Raw genomic sequence first — 19,410 nt, 5'->3', positions numbered from 1 at the left:
GGGGGGATTGTTAACCTGATTAGTTAGGGTAGTAGGCATATAATTAGTGCCATGCATGTTGTTTAATTGGTCCTTAGCCGGGGTTGACACGTGACAATTAGCATTAGCGGATGGGGCCACATCCAACACCATACAATCCTGATTAGGCGTATTAACCAAAGCTTGAAACTTATTTCCAATAGTGGGGGAAAGAAGAGGGCTATTATTTCTTGCAATATAATTTTTAGACGAATTCTTATTGGGAAATTTGAAAAGCATTTGTTTATCAACGGATTTAGCATTTAATGAGATAGAAGAAAATGTACCTGACAAAGGTTTGTTTTGCTCTTTAGTATTACCTGAATTGTTCTTGTGATTGGCCTTCTTTTTTGTTGGGAAGCTCACCGTTTGCCACACTTCTTCCTTAGTAGGATGAAATAAATCTTCATTGATACCCTGAACTGATGCTTTGTGGTCCTTGGATTGGTTGACAGTAGAGTCCAAAGCAGTTGGGGAAGAGGCATTCAAAACTATTTTAAACTGACATTTGGACTGAACATGCCCAAGCCTTCCACATTTAACACAGAGAAAATTCCCATCTTCATAATGTATGGTTTGTTTGTGTGATCTGATGTAGATAGAATGAGTTACTGGGACATCCAAAGGCAATTCGACACATAATCCGGTATATCTTCCTCTAAGTGTTGAGGAAGTGCATACATCAACTTTTAAAAGCTTGCCAATTTTGTTACCAATTTTTTGTAGGATTAAACCATCATAAAATTCCGTTGGTAACTGAGGAAGACGAATCCATACTGCAATTTTTGATATTTTTGCTTCCGATGCAAGAAAGTTTGGTTCCCATTTTTGGACTGTTAAGAAGTGACCAAAGATGAACCAAGGACCCATATGTAGAGCTTTTTGCATAGCTTCCTCATTACTAAATTTAATGATGTAGTAATCACACCCTAAATCTATCAAGGGGAAGTTTTTCTTTGTTTTCCACAATTCATGTAATTTTCTTTTGAGCAAGTTGTATTGAATTCTTCTCCCTTGCAGCTTAACTATAGTCGAGAATTTCCATGGTTGATATATTCAATGGATATCCTCTTGAGTTAATTGTATTTGATGGACTTTTGGTGAGCATATGGGATCATCCTTCCAAATATCTTCAGAATTTGGTAAAGCATGTATATTTGTGTCAATGATCATATTGATTGAGGCTTATTGTTCACCTTGTATCAATTTATCCTTAAAGCTAATAGTTGGCAATTTGGATTTATCAGGAGATTGATTGATAATGATGTCTGGGGGTTTCGGGGGAGGAATTTGATGAACTTGATCCAAGTCCATTTGAGTGATAGTGGTTTGGATGAGAATTTCTAGAGAGAGAATACACCTTCCTTGGCTTCATGTGGGAAAATACTTAGTTCATTCGAATCTTAGATAATTTCACACTTTTACTAGTTATTTCGTTGGGTAAATAAAAAATTCTTTAAACTATCAGGGTTCATATTGTTTGAAGTATTAGAAAATTTATTGTCTGTATAAAATTCTGCATTACTTACAATGTTTGGTTTTCATATAAAACATGCATAACTAATATAATTGTCGTATAATTAAGAGAATTTTTCATAAAGCATCATCTTTTAGGTCTAATTAACCATTTATAGATACCTTTTGCTATATTACGTGTTATAGATACCTTTTATGTGATTATACAATGTATTTGATGTATTTAAACTATTGTATTCATTAATACAATAGCAAAAATAGGCGTTAAAAAAGGAATTCCAGCTAAGGTTGATATGTATTTGACTGTATTCACGCGGCCTTATGTGAATACAGTAACGTTTTTGCGTAAAATCTGGAAGGTTGAACTAGTTAAAAACGGAAAGGAAATCAAATCACATGATATTCTCCTAATTTAACTCAACGAACAAAAACTATTACCCATTAATCTATATTCTTCCATTCACGACTCAACAAAAAAATTAGCGAAAACAAGAGCAACATCTGTTCGCAGTTCTTCCATTCACTTCTCCCTTTTCTTTGTTTGCAGTTCTCAATTCAACCACGGAAAATTATGATTGATACAATTGTATTCAAAATACGGTATAGTTCCATTATACATATGGCAAGTTTAACAGTATTGTTGCGTCATTCTGGTAAGTGGAACGATGAGGGCAATTACATCGATTTTTCAATTGAGAGAATACTGATAAAGGAGTATGCGTCGTATAATGATTTGGTTGCTTCAATTTCTAATCAACTGGGCATAGATTTGAGCGCAAAGTCCATTAAAATTCAATACAAAGTAGAAGGGAATAGCACGCCAATGGAAATACACAATGACATGGGTTACAAGATGCATGTAGAGTTGAAAAAAGAGAACAGAGAATTCGGGATGTATTCTTTGTGCATAACAACGATTAAAAATGAACTTGTATCTTGTGGTACTTTAAGTGAAGGAGATATTGTGCAAATAGACGAATCTCTCCAAAGGTATGATTCCGGTACGAATCATACGCTTGCTCTAGATCTTGTCAATTCAGGAGAAGCAATTGGGGTGTTTGAACTTAACAAGGATTTGATAATTTCAAAAACTAATCAAAGGGAGGTTATTGTTGGACAAGTATATAAGGATAAGGCTACATTGAAAGAGGTGATGGAGAATTATGCTATATCTCAAAGGTTTCAATTCCGGGTTGATAGGTCTAATGATGTTAGGTTTGCAAGTATTTAATTTTTTTTTGTATTCTGTATTATTGGTTCGAGCTGCAAGTTAAACGTTGATGTATTTATGCGTATTTGTGGATTTCCACTTTATCATCACTGATGTGTTTAACATATGTTTTTTCATGGTCCTTAAATACATGTATTCTTATGTATATTACTGGTATAATTATATTACAGTGTCTTTAATTATTTTCGTATTTTGTTTACTGTACTTTTTAAGTGTATGCATATAACAATAATTGTATTCAATTGTATGCATTGTATTTAAATGCATATAACTATAATTGAATTCAGTTGTATAATAATTTATATATATAGATGTTAGAATATATTTATGTCAGATTGTATTCGTGTGTATATGAGTGCATTGTTTTGTAAATATTTATGCTAATCATATGTACAATGATTAATTCTTTGCAGCTATGCATTATTATGTATTTCAGAAGATTGTGAATGGAGGTTTAAGGCTGCAAGCATTAACAAATCAGAACTATTCAAAGTGAGAAAGTTCATTGATAACCATACATGTCCGCTGAAGGACAATGTGTATAAGCAGCGGCAGGCATGTAGCAGCCTTATAGGTGGTATGATTAGGCCTAAGCGTACTAATCATAAGAGGAAATACACCCCAAAAGATATTATTGATGATGTGAAATCAGATTTAGGTGTAGATGTTAGCTACATGTTGGCGTGGAGGGCTAAAGAAAAGGCAATGAATTTTTTGAGAGGTGAACCGACTGATTCATACAAAAAATTAACAGGATACTTATATAAAATGGATATGACATATCCAGGTTCCCACATCAGAATGGTAAAATCGCCCAAAAATGAATTTATGTATTTGTATATATCTTTGTATGCCTTTATAAAGGGATTTGATCATTGTAGACCCATTGTTGTTGTGGATGGAAGTCACCGAAAATCTTTACTACACCGGGACATTCGTTTCGGCAAGCACATTGGATGGTGCAGGTGAGTACATGAATTATAATAAAATCTTTTAATATTTTAAAGATTGAAATATATGTTTTAAAAATATGTATTTAACTGTCTTCACATGTCATATATTGCCACTAGCATATGGTGTTATTGATTCAGAGAACGATGCTGCTTGGACGTGGTTCTTTGAGCAATTCAAGATAGCATACGGTGACAGGGAAAACATGTGCATCGTTTCAGATAGAAATGAGAGTATCATTAAATCTGTATCGAGAGTGTATCCAGATGTACCGCATTTTGCTTGTATATGGCATCTATGGAACAACGTATATAAGAAATTCAAAAAGAGTCATGCCAAGTTGAGCGAGATATACTTCTCGATGGCAAAAGCATACACACAAGCTGAATTTGACAGTCTGATGGAGAAGTTGGAAAATATAGATATTAGGGTGAAAGAATACTTGGATTTAGCTGGATACGAAAAGTGGGCTAGGTTGTATGCACCTGTTAATAGGGGATGGACAATGACGTCAAATATTGCTGAGTCAATCAATGTCGCACTAGTGTCAGCAAGGGAATTGCCAATATACGACTTCCTCGAAAGAGTTAAGAAGATGTTTGGACGTTGGAATTGTAGTAACCGCAAAGAAGCTACACAGACATACACAACGCTTGGAAAAAAATACCAGGAGATGCTGACTTTGAATGAGGCAGTGTCTACACGCATGACTGTAAGTTTTATTTTAATGTCATTGTATTATATAGCTTAATTATTTTCTGAAATAACTGACATGAATACAACTGAATACAACACATTTTTTATAATACAACTGCCATGAATACAACTAAATTCAATTGTATACAACACACATTTTATTGAAGATCTAAGTTGAATACATATGAATACAACTAAATACATGATGCAAAAATCAACTATTCGAATACATCAGAATACAACTAACAAATCTGTATTATGCAGAATTTTTTATATAGCCGTATTGTCATGCCGTAGCCTTTTAATATTTTTGTTACACTTCAGTTGCCTAAAGTACAACAGATTTTTGATGTATGTCATTGTATTCATAAGCTAAGACGTAATTATAGTTTATAATCTGCCGGTCTAAATATATGATGTATTCTTCTGTATGCAATCATTTCAGTTATATGTAACTGAGTAATTCAGCATTATACATATGGTAATTCAGTTATATATGCTCAAAACTTATAGTTCTATGTTTAAATGTAGGTGGTACCATCAACTGAATACTTACATACGGTTAACGATGGAGGGAGGCATTACACCGTCTGTCTGTTAGAGAGAAAATGTGTTTGTGGGAGGTTCCAAGTTGATGAATTACCATTCCCACATGCTTGGACTGTATTGAAGAGCAAGTTTCTAATGCTAGAAGAATATTGCTCTAACTATTACAAAACAAATTCTATTGTAATGACATACGATATGCCTTTGTACCCGCTACCGGATAGAAATGATTGGAATATACCAGCACATGTTGCAGAAGAGGTTGTATTACCACCCAAATGGAAAATACCTCCTAGAAGGCCAAAGAAGAAGCGCGACAAACCTTTAAGTGAATTGCTACAGCTGAAAAATCAACATTCATGTAGCATATGTGGGCAGGGAGGACATAACAAGCGAACGTGTAGAAATGCTCCACGTAGTATTTAGTTAACACTCTGACATGTATTAGTGCTCCAATGATTTCTCAATACTTATGATGACATTGTCAAGTAATAAATTCTCATTGCCAAGTAATAAATTCTGAAATGCCTTTCCTGAATAGATTCTGGATACATTTAGTTGCAGTACTGTGTTGGATACATTCGAATACAACCTTGTCCACATATACTTTGAAGATTTATTATAGACAGTGCCTGAGTTATATATATAACTAGTCAAAATACATCGGAATACAACTATATACTCAGCTATAATATAATAAATTCAATAAATACATATAACATGATTAGATTCTGTATACATTTAGTTGCAGTATTGTGTTGAATACAATCGAATACAACCTTGTCCACATATACTTTGACATACAATCATAGATAGTGTCTTAGTTAAATATACATAACTATTCAGAATACATCGGAATACATCTATATACTCAGCTATAATATAACAATTTCAATAAATACGTATAACCTGTTTAATATATCTGAATTTGTATTCTTTAGTGAATCTGAATTTGTATTCTTTAATATGTATTAACTGAATTTGAAAGATACATATTAAAGAATACAGTTGAATAATACAGCTGAATATAGAAAAATACATCTAAATTCTTTAATATAACCTGTTAAATATACATAAAGTTTCTGACTTTGATATTAACCTGTTCAAGCCAAGTAACTGAATATTAATACATACTTATATCCTATAAGATACATATGAATATAAACTGAAGATTAAGCATGAATACTTATGAATAAAACAAAGAAACATCGATTGAAAAGTTGCAATTGTCATACACGAACACTGATGATAAAGTGATGGTTTTCTCTAACTGAATACCATCTTCACCAAAAAACTATTCAAAAAACAGTATTCACCTAAAAACAATATTCCAAAACTACATTCACCTAAAGCTACTCTAACAATATCTGTAACTTTGAATCTGATTTCGTGATTTGCCTAGCAATCTTTGAGAGTGCTTCATTCTCGCTTATGATATCAACGCCTATCTTCCGCATAGCATAGTCCCAGAGGAGATAACCATATCTTTGATAGAGTAGATTGGAATCAAATGTTGCTTGTGGAATCTCACTAAGAATGCTCAGAAATTCTGTGTATGCCGCAACATACACCCCACAATACCTAAAAAATGTTGATTGAAACAATTAAAAATAATTCATATAATTAGATTTTTAAAATGATACAAGAATGATGATTGAATACATACATGCTCCCAGCTTTCTGTTGAGACAGATTTGATATGAAAACAACTTCAAAGGGATCAGTATGTGACTTGTCAGTTTATGCTGAGTAAGTAGACCAATCTATGCCTTGACTATCTCTGTAAGAGCCAACTGATTAATAGATACAGAGGTACAAGCTTAGCTAGCTTATCTATCTCAGAAGCTACATAGGCATCATGACCTGCAGATCTGTACAATTCATACACTTTGATACACCTCTCCTTGAATGAGACAACAACCAATATCCAATGTAGTTTGTCCTTCAAGTTGACTGGTATCAAGACATAGTCAACAATATGCCAAGGTACATTAGCTAGCAATCTGTAGCCCCTTATGTACTCACATACCACATTCTCTTCCTTGGATACATTAGCATTACTATCTGTATCAGCATACCCGTCGAAGATTTCAGCGATTCTTGTCTTGAATATAGAATCAACAGTTGTATACTTGAAGTTGCTTGTTTGGTTGTACTTTCCCTTCTTTCTCAGATAGTAGAATATGACGTCAATTGCTATACACAAATTTAATTACATAGTGTTAGTCCAATACATCACACATATTAAAGAATAATACAACTGAATACAGAAAAATACAGTTGAATATAGCTGAATACAGAAAGATACATATTAAAGAATACAACTGAATATAGCTGAATAATACAGCTGGATATAGCTGAATACAGAAAAATACATCGGAATTTGCTTTATTACAGGAGAAATTCATAAATAAAGAGGCAATTAAGTACATCATAGGGATTCAGTTAAATACATGTTATTCAAAACTAATGAGTCAATTAAATACATATTACTGTAATACATATGTTAGTTACAAACTACTGATAACTTTGAAAATACAGCAGAATACATTAAAATACAGCCAGGAATAATGATGCCATTAAATACATCATACAAATTTAGTTAAAAATATGTTGCATTTTGAACTAATAAAAAAATATTAAAATACATCAGAATACAATTAAATACAACAAATTTATTAGTAACATATGCATACAATTGAGTAAATCAAAGTAATGTAAGACAAATTTGGGTTAGAGCTCAATTTGTTAATTATACAATTAGACAAACCAATACTAAAGAAATGAATTATAGTGGATTTGGAAAGGATAAAACTTACATTGTCATCCCATAGTTTACCGTCAAAAGATAGAAGGTAAAACCAATTTTTTGAATTTACTTGATCAACTCCAAAATTCAATGGTATATGAAGTGTTGACTTGTTCTTCTTGTAATGGTCTTCCAAATTACTTCTACAACAATGATATAAAAAAGGAATTATATCCATTTTTTAAAATATAAATACGTAATAGACATACCGGGAAAAAACTCACTTCTGCTCATGTCTAGCAAGAAGACCATCACAAACCCATTTGTCGTATTCCTGAATTATTAATGTAGGGTGCGGCCCCATTATTGAATCATCCTCAAATGGGTGTCTTTTTTCAAAAATGGGGGTCAACTTTACTGAGGTACCTGTTGTTCATTGAATTTATGTATAGAGAGTTTTAATTATAAAAACCATGGTGAAATATATAATTATTTTATAAAACACTAACCTGCAGAGTCGAAGTTAGACTCATAAGGTGAAGAATACCGTTTACTTGGTCGTCGATTCCTATGAGATGGTACTGGAGTTGATGCAACTTTTTTGCACTGTTGTGTATCACAATTCTAGTTTCTGGAATTTGATTGGGAAGAAACTTGTCGTCCAGCTCAAATTGAGATACATAGTAATCTGTAGATACATCCTCTTGGCCTATAGGTGGTAAGTCGCACAGCACCTTTGATGTAGTATTCCCCTCCACTCTTGTCTCCACACAAGGAGCATTAACCACTGCATTCTATTAGTCGTATGCATCATTGTTAGAAGTATGTTCAAAGACAATTGAATACAACTAAATACAGCTGAATACAGCTGAATAATACAACTGAATACAGCTGAATAGAAAAATACATCTGAATTTATTGTACTACAACAGAAATTCATGAATAAAGAGGCAATTAAGTACATCACGGAGATTCAGTTAAATACATGTTATTCAAAACTAATGAGTCAATTAAATACATATTACTGTAATACATATGTTAGTTACAAACTACTGATAACTTGAAAATACAGCAGAATACATCTGAATACATGTCTTACTTAGATACATCTGAATATATGTCTTACTTAGATAACTTAGAAGTATCTTCAATGAATACATCTGAATACATGTCTTACGAATACATATGAATACATGTTAGAAGTATGTTCAATGAATCTCCTTAAAAATTACAATAGAAATATAGATGCATATAGGATTAATATAATTTAAAATACTGAATTATTCTGTATATACTTGTATTTGACAATGTTATAAAATTGTTTTATATATGATTAATCAAAACAAGAGCGAACAGGAGATCTAAACATATACTAAAGAGGTTAAAAATGTTAAACCTCAATATTATCGCCGACTAGTGTATCAGTCTGTCTGTGACCTTTTGGAATATTTTGCAAGTTGGCTTCATATGGCATTTCAATACCATTATCACGTGTCATTGTGGTTTCATTTCTCTGGTGTAAACTTTCTTTTTTGCTAATTGTGTTGAAGATGGTCAGCAAGCATTTTAAAGTTATCATTGATTAATGATCTCAGAGACTTGAACTCGCCCACAACCTTAGCAAGACAGAAATAATTAGAAAGGTGCATTTGTACACATACGAATGTTAAGCACTAAACTGTAATGTTTAATGTGATAAAAAACTCACGTATTCTTTAAATGAATTTATGTCTTTCCTCAAAGAAGATACTTCTTCATTTTTGGAATTTGCTAGCTGATTGTGATGCAAAACATTTTGTGCAATTTCAGATACACCAACTGGAGCTGTATTTGAGTGATGAATATTCTGTTCCTTGCGCTTTTTATAGGGCGGTGATTAAGATGGACCAATACTTGTAGCATGTTTCTTCTTACACCGTAGATCAGGTGTAGGAGAAAAGTCATCTGAATCCTCTGCCGACTTGTCTGAATGAGTAGGAGGAGGATTGTTCTCAACAACAACACCTACTGGAGGAATCTGAATAACGACAAGCTCTATATCGGTTGGATGGATATCCTTGTAAACAATCTGAAAAACGAAATACAATCAAAGTCTTGCTACAGTGGATGTATTTTAATACTGGAATCAAAATGTAATTTGTATTCAAATGAAGGCAGTAATAATGATTAGTAAATCATATGCAACTGTATTCAGCTATATTAATGAAGGCAACAACAACTGTATTGAAGTTTCAATTAACCATGCAGCAGTACTAATGAGAATAGCAACAGCTGTATTCAGCTGTATGTAGATGTATGCAGCAACTATATGCAACTATACGTGTCATTAATGATTAGTAAATTGTAAAGTAGCCGCGATACAAATTGTATATTATCATGTTTCCCTTATCATTGAACATGTTGCTCATCAGATAAGCAAAGTTTGGTTGATTTCCGGTGGTTCTCTAATTGAGTATTCTGGGGACCACGTTATCAACTCGGAGTGCAATTTTGGGATCAACATTTGAACAACACTCATAAAACCACACTTGCATAGTTAGGGGCATCCCAACTATCCTGTAATACTTCTTTTGAGCATCCATCTTCTTGCTAATAAATTTTATCAGTGTTTCAAATGCTTTTAAACCCCATGGATATTCAGAATAGCGCCCACTCTCGACCAAGTCAAAATGTAGCCTGGGTATGGTTGTGCTGTTCTTCTCGGATGAAAAAATAAAGGTGTGTATGAAATAAAATAAAGCTATCTTCAATGCATCATCATCGTTGATGTGACCCCAGTTCTTGTCAGCAAAGCATTTCATCAAATGTTTCTTCTTGACAAGATTGGCACCTCCAAAGTAAATCTCAATAAGTCGGTTAGGAACATTTTTACTTAACTCAAAATCAGCATTGTTACCAACACATTTGAGGCCAGTCACAAGCGCAAACTCCCTTATTGAGAAAGATAATGAAGTACCATTGTTGTGTATAGCAAATACATTGTCAGGAGTTCCTTCTAACTGAAGAGCCATGAAGCATCTAAAGAGTTGATGTTGGACTTCACAACGCTTCATTTGAAGGAAATTTCCAAAACAAGTATTACCTAGTTGGTTGAACTGCTCTGGAGAAAGATTTTCTTTTAACTTAGAGAATATGTCAGTGTTAGTATATACACTGATATGCGGTGCAAATATAGACTGTTTTTTTACAAACAGCTTAATTCCCTGCATTTAACAAATGTAAAATACATATAAATACAACTGAATACAACACATATTTCATAAATACAACTGACATGAATAGATATGAATAGAACTAAAATCAACTTAATACAACACATATTTTCATAGTAAATTGAATATAACACATGTCATAATACAACTGAAATAAATACAACTGAATACAACACATAATCCAACTGACATGAATACATATGATTACAACTGACAACTATAAATATATATGAATATAACAGACAACTATAAATATATATATGAATACAACTGACAACTATAAATACATATAAATACAACTAACAACTATAAATACATATGAATACAACTGACAACTATAAATACATATGAATACAACTAACATGAAAATCCTTATAAATACAACTATAAGAATACATCAGAATACAACTGACAAATCTGTATTATTAATTTCTATAAGTACAAAAATACATTGAATATCCTTTTTGAACAGAGAACTCAACCGTTGTATACATATAAATACATCAATAATACAGATGAATACATCATATAATACCTTTTCTTCAAGTGTATCCAAGCTTTTACTTGCTTCAACCTCCTTCCCCTTGACAGCTGGAGAAATATGTTTTTTCCTCTTTTCCGCAATGAGAAGTCTTGTTTCCTTCAATGATTTCTCGACTTGGGTTTGTTTGAAATAGTCATGTCGAGATTTTGTTCTCTTCTCCAATGCCAAATTTTTGGCTATACCTGCATCCAATTCTCCTTGAGTGATTTGCAAGGAGAAAGAGGGCCCATCGAAATTGAGAATTTTAGTGGGTATACCTCTAGTAATCAACTTGATGGGTGTATTCTCAGACATTGTGAGAATACGCTTGGATACTGTTGATTAGAGAAAAATTGGTGAGTAGAGATGTTGTGAAAAAGCAAACACAACGAAAAAAAATAAAAAAAAATTACTTACCACACTAAATAAAGAAACAAATTAGTAGAATCTAGAGGAGATTAGGGTTTACGCCGAGATTGGGGGAAGGAGGAAGCAACGGTGTGGGTGAGGAGGTTTCTCTGATTTTGAGCGTGATTTTGAACGTGTGTTTAGAAGTTGTATGAAAATCGGTAAGTCTGAGAGAGAAAAATCGGAGGATGGAGAGAGAAAAATAAAACATAGCGTATTAAGTGGCTTAAGTGTAGGATATAACCAAAATTAGAAAATTTGTTATAACCCATAAAAGGTATCTGTAGGAGGTAATTTATTTAAATGGTATTTATTTTAAATAAATAGGGGGTTAACCCATAAAAAGTCCTATAATTAATAGTTTAATACATCATTTGGCTTCCGGTATTAAAGCCCGGATAACTTGAGCTCTACATAAATTATGCAAAGCTTATTATCGAAAACTAAATGTTGTGTGGCTAATTTTGCTTGACTAATATCTCAATTCATGCGTTAATATTATTTTTTTGGGTCATTTAATTGCAAGTGAATCGATATGTAAAAGTATGTGTAGACAATAAATTTGCGTCGAGAAAATAAAATCAAGAATGAAAAATATTGCAACGATCATAGTATTTGATTTCAAGTAATATGAGTGTACAATCTCTATGAATCTTCTGATTCTTCTTTTCAATAGTAAATAAATTCAAGGGCTTTTGAGATTGATCTTGAATATGTAGTTGTTGCCACGAACGATGATCTTGTTCTTGAGCTTAAGCAGTCTTTGTTCTTGAGCTTTAGCTTGATTGCTTGAACTTGACCTTAATTTGTTCTTCGTTCTTGAGCTTGAACTTGATTTGTTCTTCGTTCTTGAGCTTGAACTTGATTGCTTGAAGCTTGAAACTTGTGGAGGAATTTGTAGTGTTTGATCCACGAGCTCTTTCTTGCTTCTTGTTATAACTTCTGGTGTCTTTTCTGGGTTATGAAGACCCCGATTTATAGTTATGGGAGGGAAGAGTTATGATAAGAACAAATTCTTTCCGACCAATCAAACTAAAGTATGACAAGGCTGCATTGATTGGCTAGAACATATCACGTGCACACGTGGCGCAGTTTTATTGGCCTTTTATGTGACCTGGCATGCCTCGTCATTTTTGACACGTGGCATGATCCTATTGGCTCTTCTATTTGACTTGGCGTGCCACGTCATATGACATGTGGCACCAAACTGGGCCTCTAGGAAGATGACATTTTGGGCTTAATGAAGTGGGCTCATCACTTTGGCCCAATTAAATGGGCTAGCCCAATGGATTAAGACTTATTTATTTAATCCGTGTATATTGGATTTATATAATTAATCCAATTATTAGCTCATAATATTTATTTGGACCAATATATCTTGAATTTAAAATGTAGTCGAAATTAATATATGAATTTAATTCTGCAAATTTTATACGCCTACGAATACCCCTACTTCAAGGCTTGTCAAGGTCTTTAAACTTCTGAAAATTAGACTTGAAGTATTAACTTGATAATAATATGTAAATCTTATTTGTCAAAACAGATAATGGATCGCTGTATCATTGACTACATGTCCGCTGATAGCTTGTTAGTAGTTTGGTCCACACTTAAATATCAAAGTGACTCCAACCATTATAATTAACAAGAGAGATGATAATGACTACTATCATTAGTATAGTGGAGATGCCATTTTCTTTCCAATGTTGTTGACTATCCGTTAAGAGCAGACCGGATCCATATGAATTTGGCAATTCATTCTTTGGTTGGATAAAGGAAAACCGAAGGCAACAAACGTGACATGTTTCTGAACCTATGTATTAAGTCCAATTTCAATATGGATTTGGCAATTGCACCGCCACCAACGTATTGAATCCTTCTAGGAGGAGTCTAATTGTTGGGAATAAACTCCACAGAAATAATATTTACGGTAATAAAAGCAAAATAATAATATAATACCGAGATACGGTAATTAACAAGAATAAAAGAGTAACAACGACATCAAGATTTTTACGTAGAAAACTCTTTTAATAAGGGAAAAGACCACGACCCCGAGAGGAGCAACTGATATCACTATAGTAAGGAATTTTACACTTTGTAGGTCCGAGTAAAATACTCCAAAAACCACTACAACACTCAAAGAAATAACCCTCTTTTGATATTCCCACCTCACTACAATATCGCTCACTCTCTATTTTCCTCACAGACTATTTTCTTATACCCTATCTCTGAAACCTCACTCTTTCTTTCTCTCTTTGTTGGTGTGAAGAAATGAGAGTTGAAGCTCTCCTTTTATAGCCAAAGCTTCACTCTCTAAAGCCTACAATATTTGACAATTTACACACACTTTTCACAATTCAACAAAGTTGGCTACCAAACCAAAGAAATTCAACAAGGTTGGCTACCTAACCAAACCAAGTCAACAAGGTTGGCTACCAAACCAAAGAAACTTTTATTAGGCACATGCCTAATACTTCTTCAATGAGATGGACATCATCAATCTCCCCCTCCAGTCTCATTCATCTAGAGGAGGTAGCACTGTCTTCTAGTTTGAGTGCATGCCGACAAGTTCTTTGCATAGCTCGAACTTGTTCCTTGGTACCACCTTGGTCAGCATATCTGCGGGATTCTCACTTGTAGAAATCTTCAAGACTTTTAGAGATTCATCATCTACCATTTCTCGAATCCAATGATATCTCACATCAATGTGTTTGGTCCTTGCATGGTACATAGAGTTCTTGCTAAGGTCTATTGCACTTTGACTGTCACAATAGACGACATACTCCTTCTGATGCAATCCAAGCTCTTGAAGGAACCGTTTGAGCCATACCATCTCCTTGCCAGTTTCTGTAGCGGCAATGTACTCTGCTTCAGTTGTTGAAAGTGCAACACACTTCTGCAACTTAGACTGCCATGATATAGCTCCCCTGAAAATGTAAACAAATATCCAGTAGTGGATTTTTTGTTGTCAATGTCACCTGCCATATCAGCATTTGTATAGCCCTTCAAGATTGGATCAGATCCTCCAAAGCACAAACAATCTCCTGTGGTACCTCTCAGGTACCTGAGTATCCACTTGACTGCTTCCCAATGTTCCTTTCCAGGATTTTCAAGAAACCTACTGACAACACCAACTACGTGAGAAATATCATGCTGAAGAATAAGGAACTTTAGCCATGTTCCCTTTCTCTTCCACTGTTGTAGGACACATCTTTTTACTCAACTTTAGATGACCAGCAAGAGGTGTGCTGACTGGCTTAGCATTCTTCATGTTGAAGCGTTCTAGTACACGTTCAATGTACTTCTCCTGAGATAGCCACAACTTTCTACTTGTTCTCTCTCGAACTATCTTCATCCCTAGAATTTGTTGTGCTGGGCCCAAGTCCTTCATATCAAATGACTTGGACAGATCTCCTTTCAACTTTGCTATCAACCCCTTGTCTTTTCCTACAATTAACATGTCATCCACATACAACAACAATATAATAAAGTTATTCTCAGAAAATCTTTTGAAGTATACACATGGATCAGAATAGGTCTTTAGGTATGTTTGACTTTTCATGAATGAGTCAAACTTCATGTACCACTGCCTTGGTGCCTGCTTCAATCCATAAAGACTCTTATTCAATTTGCACACCATGTGTTTCTTTACAGCTACTTCAAATCTTTTTGGCTGCTCCATATAAATCTCCTCTTCCAAATCTCCATGAAGAAATGCAGTTTTCACATCCAACTACTCCACTTCAAGATCTAGGCTAGCTGTTAAGCTCAAAATTGTTCGAATAGAAGTCATTTTGACAACAGGTGAGAAAATTTCGTCAAAATCAATACCTTTCTTCTATTCGAAGCTTTTAACCACCAATCGAGCTTTGTATCTGACCAGCTTGCCATTTCCATCTTTCTTGAGTTTAAAGACCCATTTGCATTTTAGTGGTCTTTTACCCTTTGGAAGTTCAACCAGCTTGTAAGTGCCATTTTTCTGTAGAGATTCCATCTCTTCTTGCATAGCTTTCATCCACTGCTTCTTTTCTGGATGGGACAACACCTCTTTAAGACTTTCTAGCTCCCCTCATCACTGATGAGGACATACTCTGTGGAAGGGTACCTGCATGACTCTACCCTTGGCCTCTCTGATCTCCTCAGAGGTTGAAGCTGTTCTTCTCCCTGAGTGGGGTGCTCCACTTCCTCGACACCTTCATCAAGTTTCTCCTCCTGCTCAATAACCTCACCAGGTTGCTCCCTCTGCTCGGCAACCTTGTCGGTCGTACTTTCTGCACTTGTGGGATTGTTAGAAGTAGAAGGAATAGTAAAAAGGTTAGGAATTATACCATTCTTTGCCTTTTCTAACATATCGGCAGCAGTTCCAACTTTACTTTCTCGGAAGACTACATCTCTGCTTCTGATGACCTTCTTCTTTATAGGATCCCACAATCTGTACCCGAACTCTTCATCTCCATATCAAATAAATATGCAGGGAACAGATTTATCATCCAGCTTTGTTCTCTGCTCTTTTGGTACATGTGCAAAAGTTCTGCAACCGAACACCTTCAGATGCGAGTAGGACACCTCTTTGTTGGTCCAAACTCTCTCTGGGATGTCAAACGCCAACGGAACTGATGGACTCCTATTGATCAGGTAACAGGTTGTCTGAACTGCTTCACCCCAGAATGACTTAGGTAGTTTAGCCATTCTAAGCATGCTTCTCACCTTCTCCACAATGGTGCGGTTCATCCTCTCGGTTATGCCATTATGCTGCGGGGTTCCAGGAACTATCTTTTCATGTCTGATCCCATGACTTGAACAATACTCTTCAAATTCCCTTGAAGTGTACTCACCTCCATTGTCACTTCAGAGACGCTTTAGCTTTCGACCCGTCTCCCTTTCTACTAGAGCATGAAACTTCTGGAAAACTTGCAACACCTGATCTTTGGTTTTCAAAATATAAACCCATAATTTTCGTGAAGCATCATCAATAAAAGTAACAAAATATTTGTTACCGCTCATTGATTCAATTTCCATTGGGCCACGAACATCAGAATATACTAAATCAAGTGTATTCAATTTTCTTTTAGACGATGTCTGAAATGAGGCTCTATGTTGCTTACCAAATGAACAGTAGTCACAAGGTTTTACCATTGTACCTTTGGCATAAGAAATAAGTGATTTCTTGGCAAGAATCTGCAATCCCTTCTCGCTCATATGACCCATTCTTTTGTGCCACAAATCTGCAGAAATCTCATCTTGTGTCGCGTTCCATTCACCTCGGCATATTTCTGCATTTGTCCTGTGCAACGTGTCACGAGCAACTCCCTTTGCAATCACCAATGATCCCTTAGTGAGTCTCAACTTTTGATTTGCAAAATAGCTCTCGTATCCATCTCGGTCTAAAGCAATTCCCGAGATCAAGTTCATCCGCAAATCAGGTACATGTCGCACATCCTTTAGAACCAATGTGCATCCGACATTTGTCTTGATACAAATGTCACCAATCCCTGCAATCTTTGAGTAACTTGTGTTACCCATTCTCACTGTGCTGAAATCACCCGCTACATATATGCAAAAAAGATCTCTTACCGGTGTGGCATGGTAAGATGCCGTTGTGTCAACTACCCATTCCGACTCTGGACCTGACAGGTGCATGCATTCCTCTTCCTCATTTATAAAGAGGACAACATTATCATTGTTTTGCACCATGGCGGTTGTGTTGTCGTCATTCTTCTGGCCACTGGTTTCACCTTTGCCCTTCCTTAGATTTGGGCAATCTCTTTTGAAGTGCCTTGTTGATCACAGTTGTAGCAATTTTTGACTCTTGATTTGGATCGGTTCTTTGACTTCCCACGAGCTCCGGATCTACCATAGTTGTTCGAACTCCTTTGATAACTCCTGCCTCTACCTTCTGTGATGAGAGCATGTCATTGATTTTCAGGCTTCTTTCTCATCTTCTCATTGAGTAAAAGAGTCGACGTGACATCTTTCAACTCAATAATAGTCTTACCGTGCATGATAGTTGTTGTCAAATTATCGTACAAAGATGGCAATGAGTTCAATAGCAAGATGGCTTTATATTCTTCCTCTATTTTCACTCTGAGGTTGGCAAGCTGTGTGATTAGTCCGTTAAACACATTTAAATGTGACAAAAAATTCATACCTTCACCCATGTGTAGGGCGTATAACTGCTTCTTCAGGTACAATTTATTTGTCAGCGTTTTGGACATATATAGGCTTTCCAATCTTATCCAAATTCCACGTGCAATGTCTTCATTAATGATGTTATTTACCACATCATCTGATAAGTGCAACCTGATTGCACTAGCAACTATTTCATCCAAGTCAGCCCAATCCTCAACTTTCATGGTATCAGGCTTTTTGGCATCAACATCTAGTACCTTGTGTAATCCTTGTTGGATGAGCAGATCCCTCATCCTTCTTTGCCATGTTGAGAAACCGTTATCTCCGTTGAATTTTGCTACCTCGTACTTTACTCCAGACATTTTTATTTTTCACCGAGTATAGTACTACCTATAGTGAATAGTATTTCAGTGAACGAGCAGAACCTGTGCTCTGATACCAGTTGTTGAGAATAAACCCCCACAGAAATAATATTCACGGTAATAAAAGCGAAATAATAATGTAGCACCGAGATACGGTAATTAACAAGAATAAAAGAGTAACAATGACATCAAGATTTTTACGTGGAAAACCCTTTTAATAAGCGAAAAGACCACGGCCCCGAGAGGAGCAACTGATATCACTATAGTAAGGAATTTTACACTTGTAGGTCCGATTAAAATACTCCAAAGACCACTACAACACTCAAAAGAAATAACCCTCTTTTGATATTCCCACCTCACTACAATATCACTCACTCTCTATTTTTCTCACAGACTGTTTTCTTATACCCTATCTCTGAAACCTCACTCTTTCTTTCTCTCTTTATTGGTGTGAAGAAATGAGAGTTGAAGCTCTCCTTTTATAGCCAAAGCTTCACTCTCTAAAGCCTACAATATTTGATAATTTACACACACTTTTCACAATTCAACAAAGTTGACTACTAAACCAAAGAAATTCAACAAGGTTGGCTAGCAAACCAAACTAATTCAACAAGGTTGGCTACCTAACCAAACCAAGTCAACAAGGTTGGCTACCAAACCAAAGAAACTTTTATTAGGCACATGCCTAATAATTCTTCAATGAGATGGACATCATCACTAATTAGAGCAGTTATCCCACATCGATGCTTTACTTTTTAATAGCAACTTCTGAGATCTATATATACCATATACTCATCATTCTATTAGTGCCAATTACAGCGTTTGCAAGCCACTTTACGTCTACTTTTGATGACTTGGAAACACTAACACGAAGACAATTTCTTCTTCTTATCTTTTACTTATCTTCATTCATCGATTTTTTTGTAGGTCAAATGAGAAAGATATGTTCTTGTTTAACGAGGTGATCCAAGAATTAAGAAGGCAGTCCAAGGATTTGAGGGGATGGGTACGCATCCCCGTTTGAATATCGGAGAGATTACTCTCATGGATCAATTATAGGAGAGATTACTTTCAATGTGGATCGACTATCGGAGAGGTTACTCTCAAAATGA

At 35.0% G+C, this 19,410-nt stretch overlaps 1 protein-coding gene across 1 annotated transcript; it reads left to right on the top strand.

Moving 5' to 3' along the window:
- The first annotated feature begins 2,113 nt into the window (after positions 1–2,113).
- LOC138879030 (uncharacterized) lies at positions 2,114–5,344 on the top strand. The gene is made up of 5 exons (XM_070158604.1): positions 2,114–2,709; positions 3,139–3,446; positions 3,607–3,690; positions 3,796–4,388; positions 4,904–5,344. The coding sequence occupies exons 1-5, from the start codon at positions 2,114–2,116 to the stop codon at positions 5,342–5,344; spliced, it is 2,022 nt and encodes a 673-aa protein (XP_070014705.1).
- Positions 5,345–19,410: the final 14,066 nt, after the last annotated feature.

The sequence above is a fragment of the Nicotiana sylvestris genome, chromosome 10 (genome assembly GCF_000393655.2).
Source record: "Nicotiana sylvestris chromosome 10, ASM39365v2, whole genome shotgun sequence".
In the NCBI taxonomy this organism is placed as follows: domain Eukaryota; kingdom Viridiplantae; phylum Streptophyta; class Magnoliopsida; order Solanales; family Solanaceae; genus Nicotiana; species Nicotiana sylvestris.
The sequence above is the reverse complement of the archived record's forward strand: the minus strand, read 5'-3'. Positions and strand labels throughout refer to the sequence as shown.

Excerpts from the sequence above, each read along its gene's own strand:
- LOC138879030 (XM_070158604.1), top strand. The coding sequence starts at position 2,114 with ATGGCAAGTTTAACAGTATTGTTGCGTCATTCTGGTAAGTGGAACGAT. Across the intron at positions 2,710-3,138 it reads GATAGGTCTAATGATGTTAG|CTATGCATTATTATGTATTT; the intron begins GTTTGCAAGTAT and ends AATTCTTTGCAG. Across the intron at positions 3,691-3,795 it reads AAGCACATTGGATGGTGCAG|CATATGGTGTTATTGATTCA; the intron begins GTGAGTACATGA and ends TATTGCCACTAG.